The sequence below is a fragment of the Branchiostoma lanceolatum genome, chromosome 17, assembly GCF_035083965.1.
Source record: "Branchiostoma lanceolatum isolate klBraLanc5 chromosome 17, klBraLanc5.hap2, whole genome shotgun sequence".
Taxonomy (NCBI): Eukaryota; Metazoa; Chordata; class Leptocardii; order Amphioxiformes; family Branchiostomatidae; genus Branchiostoma; species Branchiostoma lanceolatum.
The window spans coordinates 18,893,592-18,915,479 of NC_089738.1; the positions used below are offsets into that span (position 1 = coordinate 18,893,592).

Consider the following 21,888-nt stretch of genomic DNA (forward strand, 5'->3'; position numbering starts at 1 on the left):
AGCTCGTGATAACAGGCTGCGACTGACATTGCCTGTTTTTTATGATTCATAGTTCCTTCTTGGCATTGACTTACATGTATCTTTTATAACCTTGACGTATTCTGTACTCTTGGGGTCTTTTTGTTTTTAGATTATTGCTCCATTAAGGGTTATTTTTAATTTCCCCGCGCAGATTTTGGAAGGTAAAATCAAACATTTATGGTATGTTAGTGGTATGAACCATATTTTGTTACAGATGGCCTTAGGAGTGCCTAAAATGGGAAAAAATGTTACGGGTCCTTCCTAACCTCGCCTCGGGAAAAGTTTGCTTACGTCACTTTCAATATTGGCGATAAGGAGCAATGATCTAGAGTCGTCCAAACGTAACTTTCTTGGGGGGTAACCTTCGATTTATCGAAGATAAGGCCGGCCATAATGCTGGCTTTTTTGCTGCGTTGCTTTTACCTGTTCACAGCACGCTGTCACATCTTTAAAACTTGGTTACTGAGTTGCCATAGCAACGTTTAACAGACCCACGAAATGTATTGTTCATATTCCCAACAGGGTGAACAGGCACCCCCCCCCCCCCAAAAAAAACTCTTGCCTCATTCGGCAAAGAATTTTGCTTCAAGGATTAACTTTCATGCTAATCAAGTTGAAGAAAGAATACCCTAATCTCCAAGTAGAGGTTGGAGGGCAAAATCGTAACATTACTAGCACCCCGCCGTCGTTATTACTCCTAATGCCGTTCATTACAAAAACGGTGAACTAGAAAATGTTACGATTTTGTTTGCCCAACATCTGATTGCAGACTAAAAATAACCCTGACTGGGGTGATAACCTAAAAAAAACCCCGCAGAAGTATAGAACACGTCAGGTTTTTGATATCGTGACTACCAAAATAAAACACTGAGTCATAAAAGCAAGCAGTAAGATCACCCGCGATCTGCTAACAGGTGTTTCCGTTTTTTGATCGGCCGGTTTCCTGATAAAGTCTCTACCATACCATTATACAAACTGCGCCAGCTGTAGGCAGAATTTTGCTAGCCGAGGAGTTTCAGTGGCTACTCTCCAAGCAGAGGTTGGTGGTGAAGATTGTGACCTTATCATATGCCCCGTTTATTTCCACCAGTGGGGACGGAAACGGTGTACATGGTAAGGTCACAATCTTCACCACCAACCTCTGCTTGGAGAGTAGAGTTTGGCCAGCATAGGGTTTCATAGGACTGACTCTCTTGGACAATTGTTCCCTTTTGCCGAATTCCTCCATTCATGCACCGTAGGATGGCCTAGTGGAGGCCATTGTCCTGGTGGCTGAACAGTGACCCTAGAGTCCCACCCATATGATGTGTGTGAATGTGCATTCTTCCTTGATTTAAAATGAAGCTCTGTTCGAGCTTTAAAAAATTGCCGTTTAGGACGGTATTTCACGTCCTTTAGGCGGGGTATTGGGAAAAGTTTTCAACTAGCAATAAACACGCCTCGGTTGGACCTCATCGGCTATGTTATCGCCTCTGCGCAAAGCTAACGAGACGGCGTGAGCGTTAGGGCACAGTGGCAAGCAGGGAGTGATTCTTGTTGTGGGACAACTTTAGAAAACTATGTGTTGATTGTGTACAACGTTAACGAACATACCGTAAATAGACTTCATATAACCTATCATAATCTATAACGTACGTGTTTCCAATGGTGACCGAAAATATTTTTCTGTGCCGATGTCAAAAACGTACAAAAAATTCCATTTATCTGGTTGGTGAAGAACACTTTTATAGTCAAGTCAAGTTTATATGTAGTCTTGACGGACGTAGGGTGTACGTATTGGCCACGTGACTACCTAATTAGCATACGTCAAGTTCGATTGTCGTTTCCATTGTCTGCCCGGACCTGTGGTGACGGAAAACGGAGCACACGGTGACAATCTGCCCCACCAACCTATGCTTGGAGAGTAGAGTTTAGCCACCATAGGGTTTCAGAGAAAGAGAAATGTTAACCTTCCAGTGGACTGATTGTCCTGGACTATTGTTCCGATTTTTGCCTAGCCTATAAACCATACCATCGGGGGCTCCTCGATATCTCTACGGCACTGGGAGCGATCCCGCCAGTCCAGACAGCTTAGTCCGCTAGGGGTGTGTTTACGGCCTTGGATCAAAATCTAGGGTGGCGGCGGAACTCTCTATGGCAGCTAAAGTAGAAATGCTGCGAAATTCTATATGACAGCGAAGTAGACAGTCTGAGAGTGGGCATACTGGGCCCGGTAAAACACCCCTAAGCCAACCCCTAGAGACTGGGAATTCTACGATTCATGCCCCCGTAGGAAGGCCTGGTGGAGGCTATAGTCCGGGGCCTCCAACGGGTGTTTCCGTGCGCCGGTTTCCTGGCTAGTCTAAAAATGTAGTCCTGGGCCGCACCAATTAGATTTCCTGTTTATAAATAAATAGAAAAAACAAAAACAATAAAGCTGATTATGAATAACAAATCATGAAAATAGAGTCTGCAGGGAAAGTCTGTACATTGGCAAACGATTTCAGAGTTTACTAGTGTGACTAGTACTATAGTACAAGAATGGTCTAGAAAGGGAGGGACCATCCATTTCACATGGAGTCATGGTCTGGGAGGGGCCATTGGGTTAATGGTCTCTGTAGAGAGGGGCAATCCATTTCTCATGGTATGAAGGATCTGTGAAGGGACGGAACATCCATTTTACATGGAGGTGAGGGTATTGAAAGGGAGGTACCATCTATTTCAAATGGGGTTGTGGTTCTAGGAAATTAAAGGGACCATCCATTTCACATGGGGAAAGGGTACCATCCAGATCATCTAGACCCTAGAGGATGGGAGAGAGGGACCATGCATTCTATGTCTGGTTGTGTCTGAACATCCCTTTTATGCTGATTTGAGGGAGGGGAGAAAGCATCAATTTTCCCCAAAATCTGGTCTGAAATATAAACTTCACACCTGGTTTCAAACTGTTTATTTGATAGCAGTTCTTAACAAGGCGGAGGAATGCAAAGTGCACAATGTGTTACAAAAAGGCAAAAGAGCACAAAACCTATTGAATACAAGGCTAAGTGTGTACAAAAGACCTTTTTACAAACAATGTAAAACAAGAAACAAATCATTTTATAGCGAGTACAAAGACTGCGAATTTAGATGCCAGTACATGATTTGACTTCCGGTGCTTACAGTACGCCACATGGACACAAAGTACATTCTTATCTTCTAACAGTATGACAGTGGCTCGTTACTCTCCAAGCAGAGGTTCGGCTCTGGCTGTGTTTTGACGCAGTTTTAGGCGTCTCTATCGGGCTTTCTTTTTATGTCCCGTTTTCTTTACGTTGCCAAGTCGCCGAAATTCTGCTTGTAGAGTAGTGGCTCGTGACTTAAGCTAAAAATGCTAAGCTTAGAGAAAAATTTTAAGATTACCAAGTAATGCTAACTATGCTAAAAAAAGCTACACTAAACATGCTAACTAAAATGCAAAATATTCTAAGCTACAAATGCTAACTAATGCTTGCTTCGCTAAAAAAATATATGCAGTAAATGCTGATAATGTCAATCCAGGGTACAGAGGTAGCTTTGAACATTTTGGACTGTCTTTTTGAAGTCCTTTTGCAGCTTAAGGCTAAGGTATCAGTCAGATAGTGTTTGTTAGTGTGTCTGTGTTGTGTGCGTGTGTACATTAGTATGTAATTGTTTGTGTGTATGTGTGTGCGTTCCAACATAAGCCAAAGCCTTAATATAACTAGGCAAAACTTGAACAGGACTTAGAAATGCAAACTACCTCTATACCATAAATGGGCATTATCAACATCTACTAGATTTTTTTAAAAATGCAGAAAAGACAAAAAACAGGCTCTCCAACCACCTGCCTTCCTTTCCGGCCCTGTGTCGTTGTCTTAGTTCGGGACTCCAAGATACGACACAAGGCAAATTACGTAATGGCCTTAAGGTTCCCGACGACCCACTGACCACCACGTAAACAGAACGGACAACAGATGGTAGAAGAAGCCAAGCAGTCATAAACTAACAGAACCAGGAAAATCCATGTTGACCCTACCTAACACATAGTAAGCTTAACTAGACATATCTAATGCTACGGTTACTGGGTCACATTTCCAAGCCGGGCCCGAACAGGCTGTTTGCGAAAACAATAAAAAAATGCATATCAAGAGTATTTATTTTACATTTGTGTGTTTTGTTGTCTTTTATAGCGCCTTTTTCCGTTCCCGCAAGCTTTGGAAATGTTCCCTTAAAGCATAACATAGTAAATATAACATATACAACAATCATGTATACAATACATTTAATGTACTAAGTACACTTTGCATTCTATAATAGGTACAAGAACTTCATATTGAGACTGCTGGGGGCGTGACAGGGAGTTAATCTTATTTGTGATTGTCATTTCAGTTCTAGGTTCAACCTAGAAATGTACATGTACCATCTCTGTCTACCTGAAGCATTGCCAGCAGAGAGAATCACGATCTCTTGATGGATGAACAGGTGTTGAGCACATTTTGATGACACTCTGAGTGACATTGCGGATGGGGGGTTACGACATATCGAAAGCAGTAGCTACTTCTGCACACAGGGCTCCAGCCTATTTCTGCAGTACACAAACCCGATGCATGGTAGCCTCAGTTCCTGTGACTATGTCGACAGCCAGGATTGCTCACGGAGTAACTGCAAAGTACACAATTTCTGAGATCAGGGATTTCCCTGGTTCTGTCAGCTCACAACTACTCAGGCTCTCCAACCACCTGCCTTCCTTTCTGGCCCTGTGCCGTTGTCTTGGTTCGGGACTCCAAGATACGACACCGGGCAAATTACGTAATGGCCTAGGTTCCCGACGACCCACTGACCACCACATAAACAGAAAGAACAACAGATGGTAGAAGAAGCCAAGCAGTCATAAGCTAACAGAACCAGGAAAATCCCCGTTCTCAGAAACTGTGAACTCCACAATCACTCCGCAAACAATCTCAGACATCGACACAGCCACAGGAACTGAAACAACCACACACCGGGCCAGTGCACTACAGAAACGGGCTGAAGCCCTGTATGCAAAAGTAGCCACCACTCACAAAATGCCCCAACACCCTACCAACAACAACACTCAGGATGTCGACAAAACACAGTCAAGCACCCTACCATCAACCAAGAGATTGTGATCATCCCTGCCGACAATGCCTCAGGTACACAAAGGGAACTGTATGTTCAGTTAACGCTATAAATGCAACATCGCAAATCATTAACTTCCCATCACGCCTTTTTTTTTTAGTCCCAGCCAAACTCTCTGGAAACATTTTGCACTTCGAACTGCTTCCCATGATAATGATGCAAACACTTAACAATTCCAGGTCCAGGTATGGCGTACACACGAGCACCGGTCTTCCTGGATGGCGTACTAGTTGGAAATTGGACGACGGCCTCTCAGAATCAGTCCCACCATGAACATTGGTAGTTGATCCGGGCTTCTTTTACCTAAAAGAAAGTCAAATTACAGAACGAATTAGTTTAAGACAGGCAGACTCAATGAAAATAAACGTCTTCTTGCTTTGTTCTAATCAAAACACTACAAAGGCATGCTTCATGTTCTACCAGGAGTGGACTTAAGTCATGCAGAAGTAAGTTGAAATTAAGGATACTGCCATGACTGCAACACAAAAGTGTGACCTAAACTGGCCAAACTCTGCAATCCCGACTCAAAAAAAGTTACGTCACGATCAGGCTGGAGTAAGTTTTACAGCTTCTACTCACAGTGGTGTCAATCCAGTCATCATCTCGTTTTTTGTGTTTGTTGTCTTCAATCCATTCAGGTTCTGCAGCAGGGCCAGGGTGTGCACACATCACCTGCAACATTAACACAAAAGGCTCAACGGCTGTCCAATGGCAAGTTGTAATATGACGTACAATTGGAAGAACTGGACACCTCTGATAAACTGACAAAAATAATTTCAACTGCATGACCAAAATTTCAAATACAAGATGCAACTGTGGACCAGTGGGCATACGTATGGTTTGTGCAATTGGCAAATACAGATCCATTTTCAATTTGAATCCTACTTTAAAATAAATAATTTAATAATTAAAATTATGAACTAGTGCTAAGCAGGGCCTGCTGTGATATAGGCACAGGTAATGCTCACCTGGATGGTGTCACAAAGTATCCGATACTTGCTGCACTTCATGCACGTCCAGACATGTATGTCAATGGTGCCTCTTCACCATTGCTGCTGAAACAAACACAAAAGACTTATAATTAGTCCAATGGCAAACGGGAATGTGACATAAAATCATATAAAAATCTGATAAAAAGATAATAGTATTGACCAAAATTCCAACCAACAAAATAAGTTCCAACCAAATCGTGCGATGTGCAAGTTACTGCTCAAATTATGCTCAGGTCCCGCACAAACGCATATATATAGAAATAATACATTTCCCAAGAGCAAAGAACAGTTGACCTAACGTTACATTTGAAAATTTGCGTTGTGTTCAGGCAATCACAGAACCTTTTACATAATGATTTCTTCCAACACATGTCATTCCGGACCCTCTCCCCGGATTGGTTATCTGTCTGATCAAGGAGGTGGTCTGATGAGATCAATCTCAGTGTAGAGTCTTTCACCCCATTGGTTATCTGTGCTAACAAGATTAATTCTACATCATGGAAGTCTACCGACACAGTTTCATTGACACGCTTAAACACCGTAAAGACGCTAAAGCACTCATTCTGAGTCCGAGTTCTGTCACAGAGCACAGTATCGAGAAGTACTAGAAACTTACTGTCGGATGTCGTGGGAAAGGCTGAAGCATCACGCCATAGTAGATATCAATGGCATACGGACTGGCTCCTACTGTTTATCCATGACTCTTACGGCTGGCAGGACCGTGCGACCAAGGAGGTTAGAACCTCCTTGTGCTACATGGACGAAGCTTACGGAGAGGAACAAGGGGCCAGCCCGGGCGGATGCACTAAGCCGGGCCCGGCGGCAGGCGAAGTCTCGAGCAGAAGAGACACGATCTTGCCATGCTGGTTGCTGATCGAGAATGGACCTTTCCAGCTCGGGGGAAAGGCTACTAAAGTGGACGAGTGGAAAATTACTGCCCTGTGATTGGTCAATTGCCAGAATTCTGGCTCGTGATTGGTTGCAGAAATGCACATTGGTTGTCATGGTGATGTCACTCCGTACTCTCTCCCCGGATTGGTTATCTGTCTGATCAAGGAGGTTTTATATAGAAGGAGAGCGGACGAGCTAAGTCTCTATTGTACTATGCGTGTAACGGGTGTGAAAAGTCAATGTCGCGTCAAGGTGCGAATTACCCCGATATGCATACACCCCACGCCCAGCTTGGCGACTTTGCTTTGTTTTCACGGGTGCGACCAAGGAGGCATAATGACTCTGTAGAGCAACTTCGATCTTTTTTTCAGCAGTTACTTTTGAGGAGGACTTGGAAACATTTGAGTTACAAGAATGCAACGTGGAAGATGATCTCTCTAACGGCGAGAATCAAAGCACTATGTGGCAACCAACGCTGCCGCCGGCAGCCGCGGTACATTTGATTGCGAAGTCTATATAAAACCTCCTTGGTTTGATGAGATTAACCTCACTCTAGAGTCTTTCACCCCATTGGTTATCTGTGCTAACAAGATTAATACGGAGATCTTTATTGACACAACAAAAGCACAGCGACTTTCGTGAGGTCTACTACATACATACATACAAACGAATAAGTGCATACAAATGAGTTTGATTACATACAATCATATGGGATAGAGCAACATGTCGAAATATCACATGTGATATACTTATACATTGCTTGTTCTAATGTCCAAACATTCTTTGATGAATATACCTATCTGTACACAGTAAGGATTATCACCTCCTAGTATGTAATTGAATCTATCGACAGAACGGAGCGCATTGAATTCATTTGAACAAGCGGATATAAAGGTGAATAGCTTTGAGCGTTTATCCTTACATCTTGAACAATTCATGATAAAGTGAGTCAGACTTTCATCTTCAATCTCATTTGGGCAGAATGGACAACACCTTTGATCACGGGGAATTTTACGATACCTTCCAGCTTCAATGTTCAATTTATGGCTACATATTCTTATCTTTGTAATTGATCTACGAATTTCAAAATTATGTATGCTTGCGAGATACTTTTCTTGTCCATATCTTGTCTTTAAGGCGGAATAAATGGACAGTTTTGAATTGTTTTGAATAGAACTTGTAAGTTGCATTGTAAGCCATCAGTCGCACCTGGGACGCCAAGATAACGTCCCAGCGGCAAGAAGCCATATCATCGGAACTGGAACTACAGTAGAATCCGCTTAACTGCACTGTACATAGTCAAAATCAAACTTACTTTCCAAGGAAACAAATTAGTTTGTTGTTTCTTGGATTGATAACATTAAGACGGACTGGAAGCTAGATCAACGTGAGTCTGAGGTAGCCTCTACCAGGCTCCGTCCTATCGTTGGGAAAATAGTAGAAATCAGCCGCGGCACTTCGCTATACAGGGTAGGTCCGCTATACAGTAAGGTTCCATTTCGATGGATGGCAGATTGGACCCTCTCTCCGTAGCTAACTCCCTTGGCACACTATTCACTCTATCAAGCCAATTTCTACTATTTTTCCAGCCATCCCGCGGAGCCTGGTAGAGGCTAAGTCCGAGGGGAAAGTCTGTTCATTAAGCTTGATTCACACAGTTTAGAATTGGAGTAAAGAAAGTTCAAGTTTTCCTCCCAGATCTGTTCTCATTTTGAACTGCATTTTACTGGAAACAGTCTGAAAACCAGGAAAACAGTTGGTTTGGGAAAGAGTATGGAAGTTAAACACACACATCACTACCAGCGGACCAGCCCCCTGCTGTAGTGACTTGCACAAATGTGTGGCTTAAGGGCTATAGAAATGGAGATGGGCGCCACCCCTTTGCGTCTTATGAAGATGTTTGGGATACTTTAACTAACTAAACATTGGAGGAAGTAGTAGTTTAAGACAAAGTCGGACACATGGTCAAAGTCAATAACAGAAGCAGCTTTATTTGGATCATTCACAAAATGGAAACGCTTTTGGCGACACCTCGCGGGAGTAGCCAATAGCGCCTCAATAAGCCATTGGCAATTCCAGTGGTATCATAACTGTAACGGTCTTTAAAATGTGACATTTTAAACTTGTGAGAAGTTCTTCCAAATTCGAAACAGCAAATGTTTATTTCTCATGTCAAACATTGTTTAAAAAATGTCATTAGGAATCTGACCACAGTATATTCACTTCCTGACATTCAAATTGTGTCATTTAAAACCTTGGAAAACGTTCTTCCAAATTTTGTCTAGTCTTAACAAACATGCAGAGGCAAAAATACATGTAAATGGAAGTAGACCCTTTGGAATATTGCCCACATAATGACTTCACTTGCGTCTTCGGTGTAACAGACCGTTCGGTGTAATATGACCAGCTTATGCCACGCTGCGTGCCTGCGAAGCTGGTGTGTTACGCCTAATGGCGGTTATACCGGCTATATAGATACAGATACAGATTATACCTAAAACACATTATGGTCACGTTTGAGGAGAGCCACACCTCGAGCATATAAAAGAATCCACCACACATTTCGAAAAGAACAGGGGTCCTTCCTGGTGTGAGTGGATCAAACAAATCTGTCCGTATATGCAGCTTGTACTGTTCAATAAAAACCTGCTGTGTTATGCCATGAGGCAGTTTACTGGGTATACAATACAAACAGACAACAAACAAACAAACAAACACACTCAATTTGGTCATATTTCTGAAAACATGTCCGGTATAATTGATCTGTCTCCAGGTTATTAGAAGCAACTGTTAAATGTAAGGCAAAACATGTACTAACTGTGTCTTCGACACAAATAACAGATATAAGTTAGGATATGTACACAACATTTATAAACCTCATAGAAAAATTGGTCTTATATATCATTTCTTAATTAAAACCAATGACTACAGCAGCAAGCTTTACATCATGGGCAGCTTTTTCTTCCAACTGAATACCACACCCCAAAATAATTTTATCAGGTTGGTAGAATACAGGGTTTAGGAGATTCTTTTTACACAACCAGGTAATCTCACCTGCTAACGTTTCAGTGTCTATCAGACACCTTCTTCAGAGCTTCTGACTGGAGTATTGCTTCTCACCGATATAAGTAGCCGATGTAGGTGGCGCTTTTGCGGTGAGAACACTGTCCCAAACGTGGCTAAGTTTGTATCCGAAACATTAGCAGGTGAGATTACCTGGTTGTGTAAAAAGAATCTCCTATGCCCTGTATACCACACAAAATTTCCTTGTTCTCCGATTTTTGCATATTTCCACTTGTTGGTTAAACTCTGACAATTTTGGGATTGATAGACCTTCTGAATGATACATGTGATTATCTTTTTAAAACATAGTGAAATAGGATTTTTGGAGTTTCTTTTTACACAACCAGGAATCTCACCTGCTGACGTTTCAGTGTCTATCAGACACCTTCTTCAGAGCTTCTGACTGGAGTACTGCTTCTCACCGCTATAAGTAGCCGATGTAGGTGGTGCTTTTGAGGTGAGAACACTGTCCCAAACGTGGCTAAGTTTGTATCCAAAACATTAGCAGGTGAGATTGCTGTGTAAAAAGAATCTCCTATAGCCTGTATACCACACAAAATTTCCAATTTTTGCGTTTTTCCGATTGTTGGTTTAACTACGGTATGACCATTTTCTGGATTGATATAGCTTCTGAATGATACATGTGATTATCTTTTTAAAACATAGTGAAATAGGTTAAACGAGAAATACAATTGGGATGGCCTTATTTTGACTATTAAAAGCTGCAAAAGCTATTTATCATATATTACAGGGCTATACAAGATTGCAGCTTTTTAACATTGTACAAACTTCAAATATTGTTTTGTCTCCTTTAAGCTTAGTCCTTAGCAGCAGTTAGAAGAACCGGATAAATATTCTTTTTTCACTTTGAAGAAATTCCCAATGCCTATCTACCTAACATTAGGACAGTTATAAAACCTACCAGATTGCAAAAATGTTGACTAAAAGTAAAATCTAAAGCCTCGTATGATAAAAAAACCAATGATAACTGCTAAAGAAGAACTAGGCTGAGATCATACATAGATAAGCTAACATTGTGGGAGATAACTAATGGAAAAAGAAGCCATAGAAGGCCAAGGAAAACACTACACCAACAAACTTACAGACAATGAAAATGTGGACGGAAATTCAACAGTTGCTGGAATGAAGGAAAGACATGAAAATCATTAAGTCATGGAATGGTTTTGAATGAACTTGATGGAGTGAGAGAATGAGACAGTGAGTGAGTAAATGAATGAGTGAGTGAGTGAACAAGTGAGTGCACTAAGTGCAGGTTTTGATCAAATAGCTACGTAAAAAGATACAATATATATAAATATAGAACACGACGTAATACAAAGCTATCTGCTTGGAAAATTCGAAGTTCTGGAAGATGTTTTCACAAAACATTTTGTCATTGGTCTTCTTGAGGATGATACAATATCATCTTTTAACCTTCTCTATGCTTGGCAAACATTCATGAACCAAATTTGAATCAGTAACAGCAGAAGTTAGGAGGGTTAGGGTTAAAGCTCTAGAATGAAGTAAAACAACATTTCTCTTGGAGAAAAATGAGACCAAACTACATTCAACATTTCTTAACCATCTACCTGCTAAGTGTAATTATGATTATTTATAGTTCTTGAATATCTACGTTGAATATCTTTGATTAGCAAAACCTTATTGGAATAGTAATACATCTTAAAGTTTATATTATTACATTTAAGTAATAAAGTCTTATCTAATCTTATTTCTTAAGTACATGTATCTACCTCTACCCCTTGTAGTTAGGCCATGTTGATTTGATTATATGGATGACATCTTCAAAAACTGATGCATGTATGCGAAAAAAGGTTGAACAAATGCACACAGAGTACGGTATACAGAGCAATAGATTCTTCTTTGATTTTGGAATGGACTTTTGCATTCTATGACATCAGTGACCGTTTCCCAATATCTTTTTCAATATATGGCAAGTATTTAATGCTCATTTTGCAGCTGCTTTGTCACCCCGACCGATCAAACCACGTGAATCGCTTTGAAACTCAGATTCGTATCAGCCATGACCCGACAAATCGCTTTCTAACTTGCGTTAACGACTACATCGGACCAAACAAACTCGCCAGTGAGATGGTGGAAGGTGTCTGCTTCCAAAAGATGTTTTCAGATTGACAATTTTGGCACTTTGGAAGTGATTGAATCCGCCCGCGATTTAACGTTTAGAGAAAAGTAGTAGAAACTATTTTTTTCTAAACGGTCGGAGTGTTTGTACAGTGGAAAACATTTTTTGTCGGGGAATGGACAAAGCCTGATGCGCACGGGTGTCATCCTTATAAACAAATAAACACGGCCTGACAAAATCTTATCCAAGGAACAACATTAAACATTTCTTAACTAACTTCACATCATTTCTTAAAGATTTCTCCCTTCCTTGGTTCCTCAATCCTCCGCCATACGGGAGTATCTCGTCGGCAGTCTCACAACACAACACGCGACTCCCGCCGCGGCCTGAGGCAGGCTCGCCTCCCGTCTCCATATATTATCCTCCGGCCTGTACGACTGCGAACTGCCGATCACGTCCCTATTGTTCCAATCATAACCTCCCAAGAGGAAGATTTTATCGTCTATAACCGCCACGCCCGCTTCGCTTTGCCCGGTTAGCATCGGCGCGATGGCTGTCCATTGGTCGGAGGCTGGGCAGTAGGATTCCGCGGTTAGAACGTGAAGTCTCGCATCGCCGATGTCGCCGCCCATTACGTAGAGTTTGTCTCCGAGCGTCGCCATGCAGTGCCAGATGCGCCCGGTCGTCATGGGAGCACGACACTGCCAGGCGTTCTGTTCGGGGTCGTAGAACTGAAGAACGCGTTCGTGGGGAACGTTGTTCATGGAGGTTCCGTAGCCGCCGCTGGTGTAGAGCTTCCCGTCGCAGACGCAGCCCGCGTGGCCCGTGCTGTACCCGCGTAGAGGCGCCACGTACATCCATCTGTCAATACATCAATCAATCCATCAATCCATCAATCAATCAACTAACCAATCAATCATCTAATGAGTAGGCAATACATGTCTAAGTTTTGGTCAAGTTTGTCTTTGAAAATGCAATGGATGTACATTGAAACAGACTGATAGTTAGGTTGTGTTATATTATGCTGCTTTTATAAATGATATTCATTGCTTTGTTTGTGATTTGTAGGGCTTACAAGTCTTAGCAATATATGTCTTGCTACTTGCACTGTAATGTTTTATGTGTTGGTCATGACACCAGCAACAACTGCCAGTATCCAGCGTACGCGTGTATTGCCTTTGTTGCAATCCCAATAAAATCAAATCAAAAAGTTCCAAATGAACATGTCGATTGAAAACAATCTCTATTGTAGAAAGTCTGTGCCTTGGTACACACAGTTTAGAGGTGTGAATATAGTCACACTCAAGTCTTCCTTCCAGCCCTGACTGTTTTAATCTTGTCGGCTAGCTTAATCTTTACTCCAAAATTTCAAAGGACCAGGGAATCTAGTGTATTGAGTCTTAAAATCCAGTCACCAGTAAACAGACGAGACAGTTCGTACCTTGGTTTCAGGGAGAGATTATTGTTCGATTCAAGTTTTCCTTCAGGCTTCTGTTTTCATCTTGTCCTGTTGCTAAATTTGCATTTAAATTTCTGAGAGCCAAGTTCTGAATCCTAAGAAAACACAGTCACCTGTTTTCCCTCGGAAGGAAGGCCTCCACAGACTTGAGGTTCTGTTCCTTGTTCCTTCCACCGACGGCGTAAAGCCTGCCCCCTAGCGCGCTCAGGTGGAAGTGCGCCCGCTTCTCGTGCATGGACTTCATCCGCAGCCACGTGCCTTCAAGATGCGAAAATAAAAAGGGTTTAGATATTAAGGAAAGATGATGTTAAGTCAGATATTAAGGAAAGATGATGTTAAGTCAGATATTAAGGAAAGATGATGTTAAGTCAGAGTTCCTGTGTTTAAGGAAAACCACACCTTGGAACACAAAAAGAACCCCCACACAAATCTACAACAATCGAGGATGTATCAGACAATGCTGGCAAATATATATACATGTATATATATCCTCATACCGGGGCACATGCCTACTGTTATAGATAAGTGTGTGGGTTCTTAAGCATACACAGAAAAGATAACAATACAAAGAAGCAGCTCAATGTCCGTACCTGTCCATACGTCGTAGCGAGAGCACATGGCCACAGACAGACAAACACGCACACACACAGACACACAAAGACATATAGCCCATCAAAAACAATACTTGTATAAAGTGTATAAAGAGAGTAGCTGACTGTATGTACCGGTACCTGTCCATATGTCATAGTGTGAACACATACCAAGAGATGCACACACGCACACACACGTATGCACACAAACATAAACACAGATAATTACAGAGACAGACAGGCACACACGCACACAGAATTTTTTTCACACAGAGACTGACAGACACACATACACACAAACAAAAAATGCAAAAACAAAACTTGTATTGTGGACTTCAAAAATTACATGTATCTGACTGACGTACCTGTCCATACATCGTAGCGAGAGCACATAGCCACCGCCCCGTCCCCGGATGGGTACTGGATGGACTGCCCCCCCACCACGTAGATGAAGTTATCCATGGTGGCGACTCCATGGTGACATCTTCCCTCATCCATTGTGCCGATCTCAAACCATCTCTGGACCACAAGGAGAAATACATGTATGTGTCTATATTATTTGGTATGAAGGTAAAAGCAAAGGTAGTCCCATAGCCTTTTTGAGGCAGTATGGGCAGTGGGTTGTTATCCACTGTGTCTAGGGCACGGTATTGGAAGGTGGAGCCCATCCCTCTCCTTCTACCGCCTCTTAACTCCAACCCAAGTCATGTACCCATTTTTAGACTTGGCTGATGTGAGAAAAGTTGTGTAAAGTGCCTTTCCCAGTGACGCCAACACAAAGCCACTGAGGAAATAATGTTTCTGCATATTTACACATTGGTGACTAGCGAGATATACATATACAAAACAGAAAGTAGTAAACACCATTATATGATATAAAAAATCGCATGTCCAGAACATGAAATATCAAAACTGGAAGTTCCGCTGCAGTACCATAGCAAGCCGTCTCAAGAAGCCCTACCCACATACCAAGTATCAAGACAATCCATCCAGGCATGCTTGAGTTATCGTGTACACAGAAGAAAGGAAGAATGGACACACACGCGAACGCTGACGAAAACATAACCTACTAGGCGAAGGTCTCTCTCTCTCTCTCTCTCTCTCTCTCTCTCAATTTTACGTCTTTTGTTCCCCATCATATGGGGGTTGGACGTGCTTGCACATGGATATGGGAGCCCCAGAACTCCTCATCAAGTGCAAGTCTTTTTTTGTAGCAAGTCAGTTTTTACGGCTGGATGCCCTACTAACGCCAACCCAAACCCTACTGCTGGGCTTAGGACATGGGAAATATGTGTTAAGTGCCTTTCCCAAGGGCACAACGTCTGGGTGCATGTCCGGACATGTCTGGGTACTCCACTGGGGATTGAACCTGGGTCTCATCGGGTTCCTAGCCGGATGCTCTGCCACTATGCTACACAGACACGAAGGTAAAAAGTTATGAATCCTCGGCATACCATCATCAGTTGACCGTGTACCTTGTCCTTCACCACGCGGTCGTCGGTGTATGGAGTTCCGCCGATGCACACGACGGCCCGCAGGATCGACCGCACGCCGGTTCGCGCCGACTGAAGCTCGTGTTGGCGGTACGGAAGCGTCTGGTAGTTGAACGCCTCGAGGAGAAATTTCCTGCATGTGGAATCGCTGTCCATGATGTCCACAGACTGAACCTGGGGTTAGGGTAGGCGAGAAGAAATACATGTATTTTCAGATGGTTTTAAGTTTGTGGTGAAGAAGGCACTGTGAAAACTGTGAACATTAAGCCATGTAAAGATTGATATAAGGATATGATATGAGGATTGGTCTTTTCTTGCCAAGATAGCTGATGAAAAATAAGCAGAATACTGTAGTGTAATTGGGATTTGTACTTGTTTTTTATGCAGTGATACAGTTTTTGAAACAAGGCGCAATTCAGCCTCTGGCTGCCATATCCTTGTTTTTGTTGACAATAAAAACCATTTGATGATGATGATGATACCTGGTCGACCAGATCGCCGGGACTCATGAGAGGAAACCGGACGTTTTCCATGACCTGGCTGGCATGCGCCATGCGCGCCGGTTTGTGTCGAAGCCATTGTAGGGTAATTTGTCTATTTTCATATATAAGACTATAGTATATAGAGGATGCGATTATGAAAGATGAGCAAAATACTGTAAATGCAGAAATGTTCGCGGGGATTTAATTTCGCGGTAGGGAGAAAATGAAGTGTTTGCAGTGGTTTTGAGTTCGCCTTTGAAACAATGGTAGCGCTACAGTCACACGACAGAACGGCTTTTCACAATAGTTTTAAGTTTGCGCTAAACAGCGAACATAAAATCACCGCAAACATTTCTGCATTTACAATTAGTAAAATACCTGGTCCACGAGGTCGCCTGGACTCATGAGAGGAAACCGGACGTTCTCCATGACCTGGCTGGCGTGCGCCATGCGCGCCGGTTCGTGCCGGAGCCATCGAAGGGCGATGTGGAAGATCTCGACCTCGGTGCATCCCAGCAGCCAATCGCTGCCCAGCAACTCCGCGATCCGCTCGTGAGGCAGGCTGAGGAAGTCGTCGATCTGAGAAACCTGAGAAGGGAAGAAAAGAGATCTCAAGCTGTCCTGCCACTTGCTACATTATGTAATTGAACACCACAGGGTTTCTGGTACATAACCGGTAACCATAGTGACAGCCGTCTGGTCCAGGTCATTGACCTTTGAATTATTTGTTTGGAGAAGAAGAAGAGGAAGAAACATAAAATGTTTCCTTTATGTGAAGGTAAGGCCACACAAATTACTTTCTTGATTCTCGGACATTTTGAAATAAAAATTTAGCAGCCATCAAGATGAAAATAGAAGTCTGGGAGGTAAAGTTGCATCTAACTAGTTAACTGCACATATGTTCACTCCCTGAAACTGTTTGCACCAAGGTACAGCCCTCAGGCTTTGGTTTCTTGGTCATATTTCGATTTAGCATTATTTTTCTAAATTTGAGAACCAACAAATACAATTATATAACTAGAAAGGCCGTCATTTGCCCCTGAGCAAATACAGCATGTTTAGCCATACTCCTCCCCATGCAAGAAGTGTGCTGTCCCAAAATAACATCTGGGCAAATCGAAATATTAACTGCATGCAGAAAGGCAACATTTGCGAGAGCATCATACTTCGCCAATCTCCCTCCCGATGCATAAATTGACTGTTCCAAAATCACACGTGCAATAAAATTCTCTCTACAAGTTCTGCGAGACCCCAAGAGCTTCTTACTGTAAAAGGCTTGCGTGTGTTCCTGTGATATGACCTCAGGTAACCTAAATAGAACACGTGTTCTTTGGCCAGTAGCAAATAGAAGGCGGGGATCCTTAGATAGAACATGGATTCTTTGGCCAGCAGCAAATAGAACATGGAACGGGGATACCACTTTTGGCCTGTTTTTGGTCTGAAATGGGTCCAAAAGTCCCCAAAATGAAGCATTTTGAAGTGATGTACACCAGAAATATGTTGGAAGTCCTGTAGGGACATGTTCAAGGCACCCTTGTACCGAATTTCAGGTCACTTGCTTGTAAAACCAGGCCACAGGAGCCCAAAATATAGAAATTGTCTAAAAATGCCCCAAAAAAACTCAATAAAAATGATTTTCAGGTCTGTTTCAAAGAAATAAAAAAAGTGCATGAGGGTATTTGCCCTCTTTACCTCCATGCCAAATTTCAGGTCAGTTGATTAAAAAATGGCGGAGTTGAATCCATTTGAAGATATGGCAGGAGAAGAAGGAGAAGAAGATGAACAAAAACAATATGTTGAGCCATACTAGGTATGGCTAAACATAAATAGCAAACAAAGAAACAAACAAACAAAATCAGCACCTGTTTGAAGTGCATCAGCATGAACTGGTTGACTTGATTGGCTACGGAGCGGAGGTCGTAGTTCGCGGCGATCTGACCAATGGCGATGCAGTTGTCCACGTTGATCTCTGCCGCGAGAAACTGCTCGACGATGACGATGATCGGCAGGACCTGAGGATGGAGAGACGTCAGTTTATCTTTTGTTCATCTTTCTTTGCTACTGTGAATAGTTTCATCAGGTTGGTAAGTCACTGAATAAAAAGACTCTTTGTACACAACCAAAACTGTTTTATTTAACTGACGCTTTGGTAACCGTCTGTCACCTTCCACAGGGTGATTCTGACTGTGGTCACTTTTCACTGAAGCTATGAGTGTCGCTGCTAATGGATGCAGTCTCAAACGTAAAGTATTTATGTAACTATACAGTGACTAACTGACTGACTGACTGACCGGCTATTTGAATGATTACTGACTGACTATGTGACTGACTGACTGTCTGACTGACACTGACTGACTGTCTGACAGACACTAACTGACTGTCTGACTGACACTGACTGACTGACAGATTGACTAACTGAGTGACACTGACTGTCTGACTGACACTGACTGACTGACACTGACTAACTGACTGTCTGAGTTACTGAGTGACTAAGTGACTGACTAAGTGACTGTCTGACTGGCTGTCTGAGTGAGTGACTGACTGTCTGACTGACCAACTAACTGATGAATTAACAGATTGATTAATCAACTGATTGATTGATTGATTGATTGATTGATTGATTGATTGATGTACAGACCTGCAGATGGCTAGCTGCGCCGATGACGTCCTGCACGATCTGCAGACTGAGACCGAGGCGCGACGTGTACGCGAAGTCAAGGACGTGCTGCAGCCCGTTGGCCGACACGCCCTTGAGTTCGACGTGCGTCTCGCTGGATTCGCGCATCCCGCTGGTGAACATGGCCTTGAAGTAGTCGCTGCAGGAGGCCAGCACGGCACGGTGAGCCTGTAAAAAAAGTGTAAGTATTGTTACCGATGTTAAAATGAGCCTATAATGAGCAATACAGCGATGTTATTGTAACAGTTACAGCAATGTTACTGATGTTATTCATAACATGGCTGTGAACATGGCCTTGAAGTAGTCCCTACAGGAGGCCAGCACGGCATGGTGAGCCTGTAACAGATTATCATGTGGAAGTTAGAAAGTGGCAAGGTGCCTGTGGTATTTAGACTTAGAATCTAAATGTTTTGGGTTCGAATCCGTAGTAGACACAAATGTTGTGACCACTGACTTGATGCAAACTCACTCACTCACTCACTCATGACCCATGACCTCAGTGGTCGTAGGGGCTTAGCAAGGAATTTCAGACATCATCAATAATGCCTATATTGTCTGCTATTTGCTTATTTAAAAAAAGCGGTCTTTTCTGTCTTGTCCGTCTACTGTAATTCTTGATTTGTTAACTGTAAGTGTAACTTAATTTTAGCTGATTCAACAGTCACTAGTCAACAGCTAAAATTTCATCATTGCTAATATTTGATCACTATCATTTGAGACAGTAATGTTTGTTCCCACTGTTAAGATTAAGTGCAGTAACCTACTCCATTTTCCCCCAACTGCTATATTTTCCCAACGCTATATTTAAGTGATTTACAGTACAGGGCTCGAAATACTGGGTGCATGTGCACCTGTGTGCACCCAAAATTGGAGCTGTGCACCTAACTTTTGACTTTGGGTGCACCAGTGCACCTAGATATTTTTGTAGGCTACAGGGTAGAGGTAACACTGGTACACAATACAGTCTTGAAACTGAAGCATCTGATAAAGTAATATTACCTTTGTTGTACTTTGATGCATTACTTGTTTGAAATTTTGAAGTTAGTTATTATTATTACAGATTAAAAGGGTTAAACTTAAATATGTTTTTATGACATTCAGCTTTATCTTATGTGGTGCACCCAAAATTATTTCTGTGCACCTAATTTTTTTGGTTGGGTGCACCAGTGCACCTGTTCTTGAAAACGAATTTCGAGCCCTAAAGTAATAATAAATTCTAAGTAAAAAGAATGCTGGTAAAGATGACCTGGAAGCCTTGATCGTCGGCGACGAGTGTGACGTCGCACAGCAGGCTGTCAGAGCGGAGCGCGTTCAGTCCCCGCAGGAGGCTGTCGCTGTGCTCGTCAGACACGTACGATCTCGTGTAGTAGTTGTCCGCCATCGCTGCGGATATCACTCACACACTGTAGAAAAAGGGCCGATCAGACATAGCAGCTGCAGACTTCACCCCCTTACACATATTGCAACACTTTCAGTCCACCATTGCTGTGGATATCACTGAAGAATAAGATGGCAGACTTCAACCCCTCACACACACACACACACACACACACACACACACATACACACACCAATAAACACCCCCCCAATACAAACACACATACACACAAACACACACACAAACGCTCGGACACACACACACTCAGAGACTCACGCAGAGACACACACTGACACAGCATACACAGGCAGGCAGGTAGGCACACACACACACACACACAGCACAGACATACACACATGCACATGCACACACACAGACAAGCACAGTCTGTACTGTCTGTATTCATCAGTTAGCTTTCCTGTGTACCTGTACCTGTACCTGTACCTGAACATTACTGTATGTCCAACAATATGTCTACAACAACTCACCTGCGTTGGGGAGGGGGGCATTTAGAACATAACATTTTACCATCTCATAGAAACGCACTTTTTAGCACAATTCGTGATAAATCCAGTTACTGTAACTTGTCCTAGATGACAAGTATGAAACACGACAAAATACCTTTAGGGTATGGATGTGTGCGTCAATAGAGACAGACAAAAGTAACGTTAAGTTCATAAATCTATGATATTTTATGTATTCGGTGCACAAATCTCGATAGAACGAACGCAGTGCAGTCTACTTCCTTGTGTGGTGTGACCGATTTTCTCAACTGTTGTCTACAATTTTCCGACCTTGAAATCACCAACATATTCGATGAGAAACAGACAGGCCACAGTCACACACATCGAACCCAAAATTATGATATTATACATTAGACACCTGGTGAGATACCTCATGCCTCACCTTTGTTTTGGAAAAATGGAAAACCCTGTATCGAGCGAAGACGGCTTTAGAAGACGCCTTAGAAGGTTCCTTGGCATTCGGCGGCCTTGTCTTGGGCAGCGGCTACTCCGAAAACGCCGGGCCAAACATTACCTGTTGAGAAAAGGTGTTTTAGTGTGCCGGTAACGTCGGACTGTGCCTCACCTGGCCATGGCCATATCCTGCACCGCTACACCCACAGGGTAAAGGTCAACAGCTGACGTCACAGTCACGTGATACATAGGAGGCGCGGTGGGACTATGAAATGTTGCTTTTTTAATGAATGAATGATTAAATGAATGAATGAATGAATGTATGAATTAATAAATAATTCAATGAATAATTGAAAAAATGAATGGATGAATGAATGAATGAATGGATGAAAAAAGAGCAGACTGAACAAATGACCGAATGAATGAATGAATGAAAAAAGAAATGAATGAATTGTCTTTGCAATATAGCCATTGTTGAGTTTCAGTTCGACTTCGTAAGTCATTTTATGTACTTACTTTTAAACATCTGATTAAAGAAAGTAGATGATTTGCGCTCGTTTCATTTAACATCAGAACCCTCAACATACAACCTACAGCATAGTTAGCAAAAAGACGTGCACAAAGTAACGATCAGTAACGTTAGAGGTGATTTAAAGTTATCACATGTTTTGTCTCCCCCTCCAGT

General features: G+C 42.4%; 1 protein-coding gene, 1 long non-coding RNA gene and 1 other non-coding gene across 3 annotated transcripts; all 3 read right to left on the reverse strand.

The window, feature by feature from the left end:
- Positions 1–1,365: 1,365 nt before the first annotated feature.
- Positions 1,366–1,505, reverse strand: LOC136423714 (U4 spliceosomal RNA). Its single transcript, XR_010753784.1, has one exon. It is a non-coding gene; the product is annotated as a U4 spliceosomal RNA (small nuclear RNA).
- A 1,428-nt stretch (positions 1,506–2,933) lies between these two features.
- LOC136423059 (uncharacterized) lies at positions 2,934–7,035 on the reverse strand. The gene is made up of 4 exons (XR_010753710.1): positions 6,769–7,035; positions 6,129–6,212; positions 5,740–5,832; positions 2,934–5,463 (listed from the first exon to the last, which is right to left on the reverse strand). It is a non-coding gene; the product is annotated as an uncharacterized lncRNA (long non-coding RNA).
- A 1,973-nt stretch (positions 7,036–9,008) lies between these two features.
- On the reverse strand, positions 9,009–21,438 carry LOC136422784 (kelch-like protein 26). The gene is made up of 9 exons (XM_066410657.1): positions 21,193–21,438; positions 20,155–20,311; positions 18,870–19,076; positions 18,094–18,243; positions 16,610–16,819; positions 15,711–15,923; positions 14,622–14,775; positions 13,780–13,924; positions 9,009–13,068 (listed from the first exon to the last, which is right to left on the reverse strand). Exons 2-9 carry the CDS (start codon positions 20,287–20,289, stop codon positions 12,525–12,527), a joined length of 1,758 nt encoding a protein of 585 aa, XP_066266754.1. The 5' UTR covers positions 20,290–20,311; positions 21,193–21,438; the 3' UTR covers positions 9,009–12,524.
- Positions 21,439–21,888: the final 450 nt, after the last annotated feature.

Coding starts and splice junctions, on each gene's coding strand:
- LOC136422784 (XM_066410657.1), bottom strand. CDS start 20,289: ATGGCGGACAACTACTACACGAGATCGTACGTGTCTGACGAGCACAGC. Junction 14,776..15,710: donor TACACGGTCAACTGATGATG/GTATGCCGAGGA, acceptor CTTGTGGTCCAG/AGATGGTTTGAGATCGGCAC. Junction 13,925..14,621: donor TCGCTACGATGTATGGACAG/GTACGTCAGTCA, acceptor CGCATCTTGAAG/GCACGTGGCTGCGGATGAAG.